This window comes from Otolemur garnettii, unplaced genomic scaffold (assembly GCF_000181295.1).
Source record: "Otolemur garnettii isolate 467f Iridium unplaced genomic scaffold, OtoGar3 scaffold00241, whole genome shotgun sequence".
Lineage (NCBI taxonomy): Eukaryota > Metazoa > Chordata > Mammalia > Primates > Galagidae > Otolemur > Otolemur garnettii.
Window position 1 is genome coordinate 1,685,322 of NW_003852636.1, and position 10,973 is coordinate 1,696,294.

At 41.1% G+C, this 10,973-nt stretch overlaps 1 protein-coding gene across 2 annotated transcripts; it reads left to right on the top strand.

The window, feature by feature from the left end:
• Window positions 1-5,089: 5,089 nt before the first annotated feature.
• Window positions 5,090-9,992, top strand: LOC100965275 (ectodysplasin-A-like). Of its 2 annotated transcripts, XM_003802238.3 has the most exons (2): window positions 5,090-5,718; window positions 9,779-9,992. In XM_003802238.3, exons 1-2 carry the CDS (start codon window positions 5,324-5,326, stop codon window positions 9,810-9,812), a joined length of 429 nt encoding a protein of 142 aa, XP_003802286.1. In that variant the 5' UTR covers window positions 5,090-5,323; the 3' UTR covers window positions 9,813-9,992. The 2 variants fall into 2 exon arrangements, with proteins under 2 accessions (XP_003802286.1, XP_023364065.1); XM_023508297.1 differs by lacking the exon at window positions 9,779-9,992 and having other exon boundaries at window positions 5,090-5,773.
• The last annotated feature ends 981 nt before the right edge of the window (window positions 9,993-10,973 follow it).

Below are 10,973 nucleotides of genomic sequence, written 5' to 3' on the forward strand. Positions count from 1 at the left end.
CTCAGCCTCTTATCCTTTGTTAGAAGTCTCCTACATAGCAGGGACTAATATTTACTGTGCACTTATTATGTGCCAGACTTTGATGTATAGCATCTGAAGGAGCTCAGGAAATGTCACCTCAAAATATGTAACTTAGGACTTCAAACTGAGGGCACTTAGAGAACAGCAAACATGGTGTGTGTGGGCATGTGCTTTCTCTGAACTTTCCTTAACTTCCTAAAGACAGATTAGCCAAAAGGAACTCAATTGTTATGAATTCTGTCTGTGGGAATCTCATCAACCAGGGAATGTTAACTCATAGGAGAGGAGACTAGAAGTTGACACCATGCCTAGACAAACTTTGTCAGACACTGTCACCTATTCTTCTGAGGTCTCATTTATCTTTCCCCAAAGTCATTTACTCTTGGCTGGGAGCAGTGGCTGGTTTATGCCTGTAATCCTTGCACTCTGGGAGGCCAAAGCAGGTGGATTCCCCTGAACTCACAGGTTCCAGACCAGCCTGAGCAAGAGCGAGACCCCGGTCTCTAAAAATAGCCAGGCATTGTGGCAGGTGCCTATAGTCCTAGCTACTTGGGAGGCTGAGGCAAGAGAATCACTTGAGCCCAAGAGTTTGAGGTTGCTGTGAGCTATGATGCCACTGCACTCTACCCACTCTACCAAGGGTGACAAACTGAAACTCTGTCTCAAATAAAAAAAAGAAAAGAGAGAGAGAGAGAGAGAGAGAAATTTATTTATTCTTCCTTTAGTTGCCTATATTCCCTCCTCTCCTCTCCTCTATGGAAAGTGTATATAAATTTCTAGATATCACCGGGTTGGGGTGCTCACTTTTCTTTCATGTGATGTCTCCATTCATGTAATAAATTTGTATATACAACTACTATAGTTTGGATATGGTTTGTCCTCAACAAATATGTTGAAATTTGATACTCTGCATTAGAGGAAGGGTCCAGTGGAAGGTGTTTCAGCCATGGGGCCAGATCCTTCATGAATAAATTAATGTCCTCCTGGGGGTAAGTTCTTACTTTGTTAGTTTCTACCAGAGCTGGTTGTTAAAAAGAGCCCAGCACCTCCCCTCTCCTTGCTGCTTCTTTCACAGTGTGATTTCTGCATGTTCCATCTCCCCTTCACTTTTCACCATGAGTGGAAGCAGATTGAGGCCTTACCTTATATCCAATCTTAAAGTTTCCTAGATATCAGAAACATGAGCAAATTAAACCTTTTTTATTTATAAATAACCCAGCTTCAGGTATTCCTTTATTCCTTAGCCAAAACAGCCTAAGATAATACATTTTCTGCCATTAATCTGCCTGCGATCTGTTTATTTCATAGACTCACTTGTCAAGCCTTCAGAGAGTGAGGGAAAATCTTTCCTCTCCTACACATCCTGAAGCACAGCTATCTTAGAAAATAAATACTGTCATCTCCATTTTACAAATGAGAAAACTTAGGTTCTATAAGACAAGCAAAAGTCACTTGTCCTAAGTCACACAGCTGGTAAGTGAATAATGTGGGATTCAAACAAAGATCTAAGCCCAAGGTCTATGTTCCTCTAAACTACCTGCTTATCACTAAGTGGGTCAGAGAGTTACCTTTCTGATTTCTACATCATTATTTCTTCTGTGGATTAACCAGATCTGAGAAGTATTTAAAACCAATCCCTGCTCAACTACTTAGCATATTCCACTCAATTAGTTGAGTATTCAGGGTTTATTAACTTACTTTGGATTTTTATTATTCATAATTCATCAACTAATATTATTTTAACATTGGGCCCAGACAAACAAAAGTTGGAAGGGAAACTCGATGGGCCAGACAGGCCAGTGAGGTATATAAATCAATTATGTTTGAAGTAGCACAAATAAGGGTGTAATCACACAATTGTCATTTGGTCCTATTTCCTTTGTATCTTTCCATAATGATTATACCACTCTTGATTCAGGAGGTGCTTCAGAATTCAGTTCCCTTTTGGAAATTCTAGTGCATATATGTTACTGTGGCCAGCTTCATGCCCTATTCATTTGACAAACAAAATTGGTGCCCACATGTGGTAGGTGTTATGCTATGTATTGGGAATACCAAAATAGAAAGGACACAGTCCTTACCATCAAGATCACAGTTTAGTAGTGGGAAAGTTATGTGAAACATAAAATACATTATCATAGAGGTATTCTCAGGATGCAATTGGAATGAGTTGTGTGGCCATACCAAATGGAATATGTGAGTTCATTCTTGAAGAATTTATCAAGTTTCCAAGGTAGGGGTGTTCCTGACGATGAAACCAACTTGCGCAAAGGTATGAAAAGTGTCAGCAAATTTAGTAGTGTGCAAGCATGGCTTCCTTGCAAAATGTGGAAGATAGTGATGGAGAGTAAGATTTTAGGTCATGCTGAAGAGCTGATAGTTTGTCTCCTGTAGTACCTGGGGTCAGACAGGTAAGGTAAATGAATGCCAAGCACAGTGTTTGAGAAGGAAGAAAGAGGTGGTGATGGCTGTGTGGAACTTGATTGTTCATGGTTGTTTCAAGGGAATAATTCCAGCTGAATGCAGCCATACGGAAATGTGGATACAGCGTTAATAACTCTTCTACTTTTTTAATAGAAAAGCAGGAAATTTATATTTTTAAAAATGTGAAATCTTAAGATTTTCAAATGCTGGAAAATGATTTTTTTTAAATTCAAGTTTTAGTCAAAAACACACCAAACACAACACATCTGTTTGCTGGATACAGCTTACAGGTTGTCATTTGAGACCTGTTCTGTAGGGTGTAGGATACTTGTGGAAGCATGGAAGCTAAATGAAACAACACTTTAAAACACTCAAAAGCCCACATACATTCTTCACTGGATTGCCCCATTCCAACATTTCTATGGCATATGAAGCCGTATGTTCTTTGGTTCTTTGGGGAACCAAAGTAAGGTCTGAGGACAAATTTTCAGGGCTTCTGAGGTCAATGGTGCAAACCGGGTCTCAGTTAAGTTGTCAAAGCCTAGTAAAACATGGTAAACTGAGACCAGTATGGCTCCTTCAGCATCACCACTACCACCAGGAGATGGATGCCATTTGTTCCCTTTACTTTTGAGAGGAAGAAGTGGCAGCCTCTTTAAATTGTGTGTGCAGTGAAGTCAACATAGACAGTAATAACACAGATAAAACACTATATGATAGCTGTTAAAGTTCAAACTTCTCATTTTATAGCTGGAGAAAGAAAGCCCCCCCACCCCCCAAATCACAATGTCTTGTTCAGAGTGACCCAGTAAACTAGTGGCAGGGCGAAGTCTCCTGACTCCTGGTCTATCATTCTTTCGAATAATCCTGGGCTGTGATAATTAAGGTAAATCAGCCTGGCAGTTTTCCTAGCATCTAGAATTTCTGGACTGGACAAACAGGACCTGAGAGCAGCTTTTAAATACTTTTTTTCTTATCTATATGATGATTTTGGGGGTACATTTTATATTTCGTGGGCAAGGGTTAAAGAGAGGATACAAAGGTATTTTTGAACCACTGAGACCATTCACAAACTATATGGAAGAAAAGTTGTCTGTGGCTAATATATTTAAGGCTATGACCTCTGTGCTCTCTGAACTGACCTCCAATCATACGCTTTTGTTTTGTTTTGTTTTGTTTGTTTTTTCTCTTCTTGCCTTCTTTTCTATGTCCACGTTTTTCTTCTCTTCCACTGGCTTAGTTCTTAGGCCTATCTGTGAATGCCCCTGGGCATTCCTGAACTGCCTTGGTGGCACTCAAGATGTCTGCTGAAAGTCAATAAAATAGCTTATTATTCATTTCTCAATTAATAACATGGGAATAAGAATGCATAGCAACTAAGAAGCATACATGTTTCCCTTGCTGTGGTTATTTAGCTTTGTATAATTCCAGACTAGAAACTTTTGTCAACTATGACATTTTATTTAACTAATCCTTTTCATCCTTCATTTCAGGGTTTATTGTTCTACCATTTGCCACTTCTCTTTTGGTTGTTGTTGTTTGTTTGTTTGTTTGTTTGTTTTGCTCTGAACCCATCTCTGATAGATGCAGCTGTTGAAGATGCTGCAGTTGCAGCAGTGTACATCTGGAACATTTGGCTGACTTGTTGAACTTCCCAAGGGAGTGCTCCAGGGGGAAGGATGGGAGGGGTGGAGAGGCCAGAACAGTTGTCTGCAGATAGAAATGCCAACAGTGTCTAGCCATTTTGTGGACCACCCCTGTAAAATTCCACCTCATTCTGGTCCTCAATTTCCTCATTTGCTCATTGAAGGCACATGTTCTCCAATTAAAACTCCCGCTGCAGTGGAAGAGGGGAAACTATTAAGGCTGTGGATTTTCGCATATAGCACTTTCTGCATTGTAAAGGGATCAATACATATTTGTCAAATTAATTAATATACTAAGAAATCTAAGGAGACTATTTTACCCTTCATGGGGCAATATAATTTCAGTTCTGCTTGGCACAGATCAGCTTCTCCGTTACTTAGATTAAGCCCCAGACTCACTCTAGGAGTAAGATTGCTTGAATCCCACCGCATTCCCATTCCCGGTTCCTTTGGCTCCCAGGCTCCTGGGTCTCCTTTTCTTCTGGGGAGCCATTGGATTGCAAACACAGCAGGCATGGTTTCATTCCAAATCCAGAACTGTTTTAATTAGTTTAACGTCTGTTAAATGCTTTGAAGATTGAAAGCAACAGATAAGTACTGAGTGATGTTATTAACAACTGCAGTTAATTGCGAACATTTCTATTAATGCTAGTTTCTGTCTCCTTTTCTTTGCTCTACTGTCTTTCCAAGGCTCCCAAATTCTTCTCAGCCTCCCCCTCCTTTCCTCCCCCGTACTGAGGCTATAGGGTTAAATTGGGGCGGAGTCCAGGGATAAACGACAGCGGCAGTCACCAACTGGAAGGGGGCAAGCGGAAAGGGCTGGGTGGGGCGGCCAGGCAGAGGGGAACCCTCTTGCCCCCAGGCCCCGCCCCGCGGCTGGAGGCCCGGGTGGAAAGAGAGGGGGCGGGGCGCCGAGGCTTGGCGGGCCGGTGGTTGGGCGTCCAGGCAGCCGCTTGAGGGATGGGGCGGAGTTGGCCAGGACCTCCTCCCTCATTCCCTCGGCGGGCTGAGCCACCCCTCTCTCCCGCCCTCCTCCTTGCTTTCCCACCCCTCGGAGTGGAGCTGCACACGCGGCTGCTCCCTGCTCAGTCCCGCCCAGCCACAGTCGCTCAGGAACGGGTCCCTGCAGCCCTCGGCCGATGGCAGGACGGTAGCTGCCTGTCAGAGGTCGTGAACGGCTGAGGCAGACGCAGCGGCTCACGGGCCTCAAAAAGTAGGTGTCTCCGGAGGCCATGGGCTACCCCGAGGTGGAACGCAGGGAATCCCTGCCCACAGCAGCGCCACGGGAGCGGGAGAGTCAGGGCTGCGGCTGTCGCGGGGCCCCTACCCGGGCGGGTGAAGGGAACAGCTGCCGGCTCTTCCTGGGATTCTTTGGCCTCTCACTGGCCCTCCACCTGCTGACGTTGTGCTGCTACCTAGAGTTGCGCTCTGAGTTGCGGCGGGAACGGGGAGCGGAGTCGCGCCTAAGCGGCCCGGGCGCCCCTGGTACCTCTGGCACCCTGAGCAGCCCAGGTGGCCTTGACCCTGACGCTCCCATCATCCACCACCTTGGGCAACCGTCAACTCAGCAGCAGCCGTTGGAACCGGGAGAAGCCACACTCCCCCCTGACTCCCAGGACCAGCACCAGGTGAGTCACCTAATAGGGGCGGCGGCGGCAGAGGCCCCCTCCCCTTGTGGGTAGGGCAAGGTGCTTATCTCCAGCCAAGTTAGAGGGCACCACCAGGGAGGGAGCAGGCGAACAGGAAGCAGGTTGCCGGGGGCAAATTGTCCTCGGTCCCTGGCCCAGCTTAGTCTCTCTCAGGACCACTTACTTGACTTGGAGACTCTACCCGTGCCTGAGGCCGCTGGCTGCGGGATGCCTCAGAAAAGTTGGCAAGGCTCCCTCCCGGGCAAAGGCAAAAAGGTGCCTGCACTGCCCCCCTGGACGACTAATAGCAAGCAGCTTCGCCCTCCTGCTGCTGGTGAGCTTCCCTGCCCGCGGTGCTTGTTTTTTCGTGTCCAGAGCTGATGCCAGCACTAGCAGGCTTTCCTTTGGAGTTGGAGCTGTAAACAGCTGTAATAACTACTCCACGCCCGCTGCAACAATTTATAACCATATTTTCAGCGCGAGGTCCTTGTGCGCTGACCATAACATGGACTTGTTCACACTTACCTGCAATTTGAGACCGATTGTCCTCAGCGATCTAGTGAGGATCAGCGCCCCTGAGGAATTCTGGTAGAAATATGCGGTCTTGCTAGACAACTTCTGAACAGCAATTTTAACAAATCTATGGAAATAAAGCTCACCCTTTGCATGCCGGTTCTGACTTTTTATGGGGGGGTTGCGGTGAGAAGAATGGGTGTGTAGCGTTTTCATTACTGCTAGCTTGAGAACAGTAATCTGCCAATGAAATAATCACTCAGGAGTAGTCTTCCAAGAGCAGTTATTTTTGCAATCTTTATGATGTTTGCGCCTTTATTAGCAAGCCATTAATTTTGATGTTTGTTTTCTACTTTTTCTGGCTCTTTATTCAAGTAAATTTAGTGCACTTAATGTAACTATTGTCTTGATTGCCATATTTTCTCCTGTATGTGAAACTTAAGAAAAGCCTCCAAGGATCCTTTTGAAGTGGTTAAAGAAAAGTAATGAATTTGTACCTTTTGGGGAAGAGAGCATGTTGTGCAAATAAGTTCCTTGAGGTGACAGACTCAGGCCTTCTATTTACTACCACATCCATAGTCATTGACACAAGAATGTAAACGTTGTTTTCCTAGTTTGACCTCCCATGTAGAGTTGTGCACTTTATGGAGGCATCACATTCATAATAATATTGTAATATTAGAATGGACACTTTTTTTTGTTTTGTTTTTACAAAGTACGCATTGTAAAGTTGCCCTGAATCTTAAAATGTCTTGTTGGCACACTCCAATTTATATAACAGCTTATCAAAGAAGAGAATCAGCAGACATGCTTCTCATACTTGAAACTTTAAACACTGTACTAAATGATAATTAACTAGGATTCTGCCTCCTTTATTTATCTGTGCCCCCCCTCAATGCCTAGTGGAAATACTAGGCATCTGAGCATTGATATTATGTGAGAAGATGAAGGAATTAGACTTCCTTAGCCATATGGGTGGCCAAGGTATTTGGCATTTAGGGTGGATGAAGCCATGTTTATAGACTGAGGATTAGCAGAACAGCTGTACTCTAAGGCTTCTGTGATGGCCTGGGACTCTCACAGGTCTGTAGTGGCATTTAGTTGCCTGACCTTTGCATGGCACTAAAATAGTTCTGTCTACATTTAAACACAGCTTCCTATCTTCTGTCCTTTATTCTTTCTGTTTTAGTCTTTTTGAGTAGTATAAGGAAGAATATTGCCTCTTTATATTTGTTGACATCATTTGGAATCAGAATTTCTTAGAGTTATGAGGGGACAATGCGTCCATTTTGTTTGACTCCCTTGGAAAATATATAGGCCCCGAGGGCGAAGTGACTTGTCCAGGGTCATGCAACTAGAGTCAAAACTGGGATGGATGTTGCTCTTTTGATTCCCGTTTCAGTGCCTATTCTCACATAGCATACTACTTCCTGGGGCCTTTTTAGATTAGTGGCATGGAGTTACATAGTAGAATTTTTTTACAAAAGAGAGAGTTCAGATCTGCATCATTTCGTTCTACTCTACCTACATTTTGACCAGACTAAGTTAATGTGTTGTTCCTTATTCTTCCAGAACTCTGCTTTCATAAGACTTGGAGTACACTTTGAGGGATTTAAGCCCATATTCAACTCAAGTTTATCTTGATGATCTTAGTTTTGGCACACGGTATAATTTTTGAAAAGGAAAAGTCAATTGGCTAGTAGAGTTAATACTACTATAGCTTGGGTAAAATTCTAGTGCCCTGGTGCACCCTCTGCTGGATTTGCAGGGACATTTAATTGCAGCATCTGCTGACAGTCAAAATTCAAAGTTGTGCTGACAGATTCTGATTCGTAAATAAGGAAGTAAACAGTCTTGTGGGATTTGGCCACGTAGTTCATATTTTTATATTTTAGTTTTTCAACACAAACAACTGCTGTTACAGCAAATCTTGGATGTAGAGGAAGAAAGATATAAACATGCACCCTTCAATGGGCAGTATGTTTAGGTTTCTTATCAGTTTGTCTACAAGGAGTGAAGGCAAGTGGATGAGAGAATAAACTGTAGGTAGGCAAAGTAAACCTATCCATGCTTATGAAATGATAGGCTAAAGAGAGAGATCTAGAAATCACTGTAGAAGTATGTATATCCTCTCAATTGAAAAACCTTTTAAACAGGATACAGAAGGAAGCTAGAATGGTTAGGATACATAGAAGAGAGATCAGCAAAGTCTTCTCAGTGGGGACACCGCAGTTGCTAATTATAAAAAGTGAGAGTGTCATATCAGAGCTTCTAGAATCATAACTATCTCCTTCAACTAGAACAGCCCAGTGGCTGTAGATTTATCTTGGTACTTCATGGAGATGATCTCAAGGGCAAGGGACATCTCATTAGTGTCTAAATTAGATAATATACAGTATGATTATTATAGTAAAAATGCAAACATTACTGTTGATCATTCTGTAGTGCTGTTCTTCTACTACTAATTGTGATCTTCACAGGCCAAGAATACGGTGGCATCATCAGTAAGGGTATCAAAAATAACAACAGAACCAAACCCTTATGTTTTCCATGAAAAGCAGATTTCCTTCTGCAATCAAATAGGAAACTCTGGTGGCTACTCCTCAGCAAAAAAAACCTAACAGCTGATAAAAGTTCCCAGAAACCCAATTAAATTGATCAACAGGAAGGAAGGATTTTCTAGTTGTTTTTTTAGTCTCGAGAAAGAGAGGTTGAGGAACCAATATAATCAAAATCTACCAAACCATTAGAGAGATGAGTATGGTTAATATGTTGGTATAATTTAACAATGCAGTTTAATAAGTAGAAAGCCTGCTATGCCAAACATGATGATAAGTATTGGATATCTTTTAGTGGTTAAAATTATTTTTGGGGTCAAAAAAACAATAATTCAACTCATTGCCTCAAGCATGTTCTAAAGTGTGTGTAGATCACTAAAGGTTTATTCAGGACTAGTTAGGGGATATTTGGGGTATGTTCCTAATTATTTGAGGTGATGTCATAGAAGTAAGCCTTAAAGTTCTACAAAACATTTCTTTGGTATAACTAGATAGATCATTAGTATATCCAGATTTAATATTACTGTTATTTTCTTAATAACAGTAATTAATCAGCGTTAACATAAGGAATTATTCAAGATGGTTCAAGGTGAGCATAATGAATAAATCCAGGGGTTTTTTAAAGGAAATTATAATCAAGATAAAATCATTTTCTATGGGTTTAAATATAGACTTTTTACTGTAACATTGAAAGATTTTGGTCAACAGTCTTCATTTTACCCTCTCCATTTTCTGTCACTAACTCTGCTTCTTCAATCCACCTACCATATCCTGTCTTAGAACCATTTTCTAGTTGTTATTGCTTTCATTTAAAATACATTTTGTCTTTACATTAGAGCTCCTCAGAAATTTGCCTTTTTTGTTTTTCTTCACAGTGCCTGACACAGTGCTAGTTTCAGTTAGTATACTCAAATACTTGTTGAGTGGAATATTATTTTGGGCTTTGCAAATATTTATATAAAGAAAGACATTTTCTCTTTATATAACGGGCCTGTTTTCCTCAGGTCTTGGTAAGCCTGTGAACTGTCACCTATGCTTACGTGAGTAAATAGTTCCACTGGTAATGTTTAACTGATTTCTAGAATAATTAGAAAGTGAAATAGAGAAGAGCCCTAATCACGTTGTCACAGCCTCCCAGTTTCATGCCTTACCTCTCAGATGGTATAAAAAGCTTTCTGTAATACAGGGTGACCATAAAGTTCATGTGCATTTTTTTTTTAAATTTAAAAAGAAAGAAAAAAATGAAAAGCTAGGTTCTGGGTATTTACAGAACTGAGTATTTTTTAAAATTATACATGAACTTTATCACTGATGTTTTGTCTTATTTGCTTTTAGGTTTCATATCTTTCTTTCTCTCTTGGATCTTGTGAAAAATAATCTGTAATTTATCTGTAACTACCTTATAAAGAAGATCTATTTTCCTGGAAAACTTCTGAAGCTACTTCATTCCCCAAACATTCCCAATAAAAACCTTTGGCCTTGCCTGCAGGATGTCCCTCACAGAGGATTATTTTTATCCCACTCCTCTGTAAATACCCAGAATTTAGCTTTCCATTTCTTTCTTTCCTTTTTTTTTTTTTTTTTTACAAAGCTTTTCTATTGATGTACAAAACACATAAAGAAAAGTGCACAAATCATTTGTACAGTTTGGTGAATTATTAAAAAGTGAAGATACTCATGATACCAGCACCTCAGTCAAGAAAGAGAGCATTATTAGTACTCTGAAACCTCTACTTATGTCACATTCTTATCACTTTATCATCTTGCTCTCCAAAGTTAGTGACTGCTCTGACTTCTATCATTATTGATTACTTTGCCCATTTTGAACTTTGCATAAGTGTATTATTTAGGTGTGTTTTTTTATTTCTCAACACTGTATTTGTTATCCATTTATTTTGTTGTGTGCAGCTATGGTTTTTATTTGAATTTATGCATATTATCCCATTGTTTGAGTATATTCGTTCATTATTCATTCTATTGACAATGAATATGTGGATTATTTCCAGTTTGGGATTATTACGAATAATGGTGTTTTGAATATTATTGTACATGTCTTTCAGTTATATGTACTTGAATTTCTCTGGGGTATATGCCTTGGATTGGAATTGCTGGGTCATGGGGACTGCATATTTTTGAATATATTGATAATAACAATTTTTCTAAGTGGTTGTACCAATGTACAT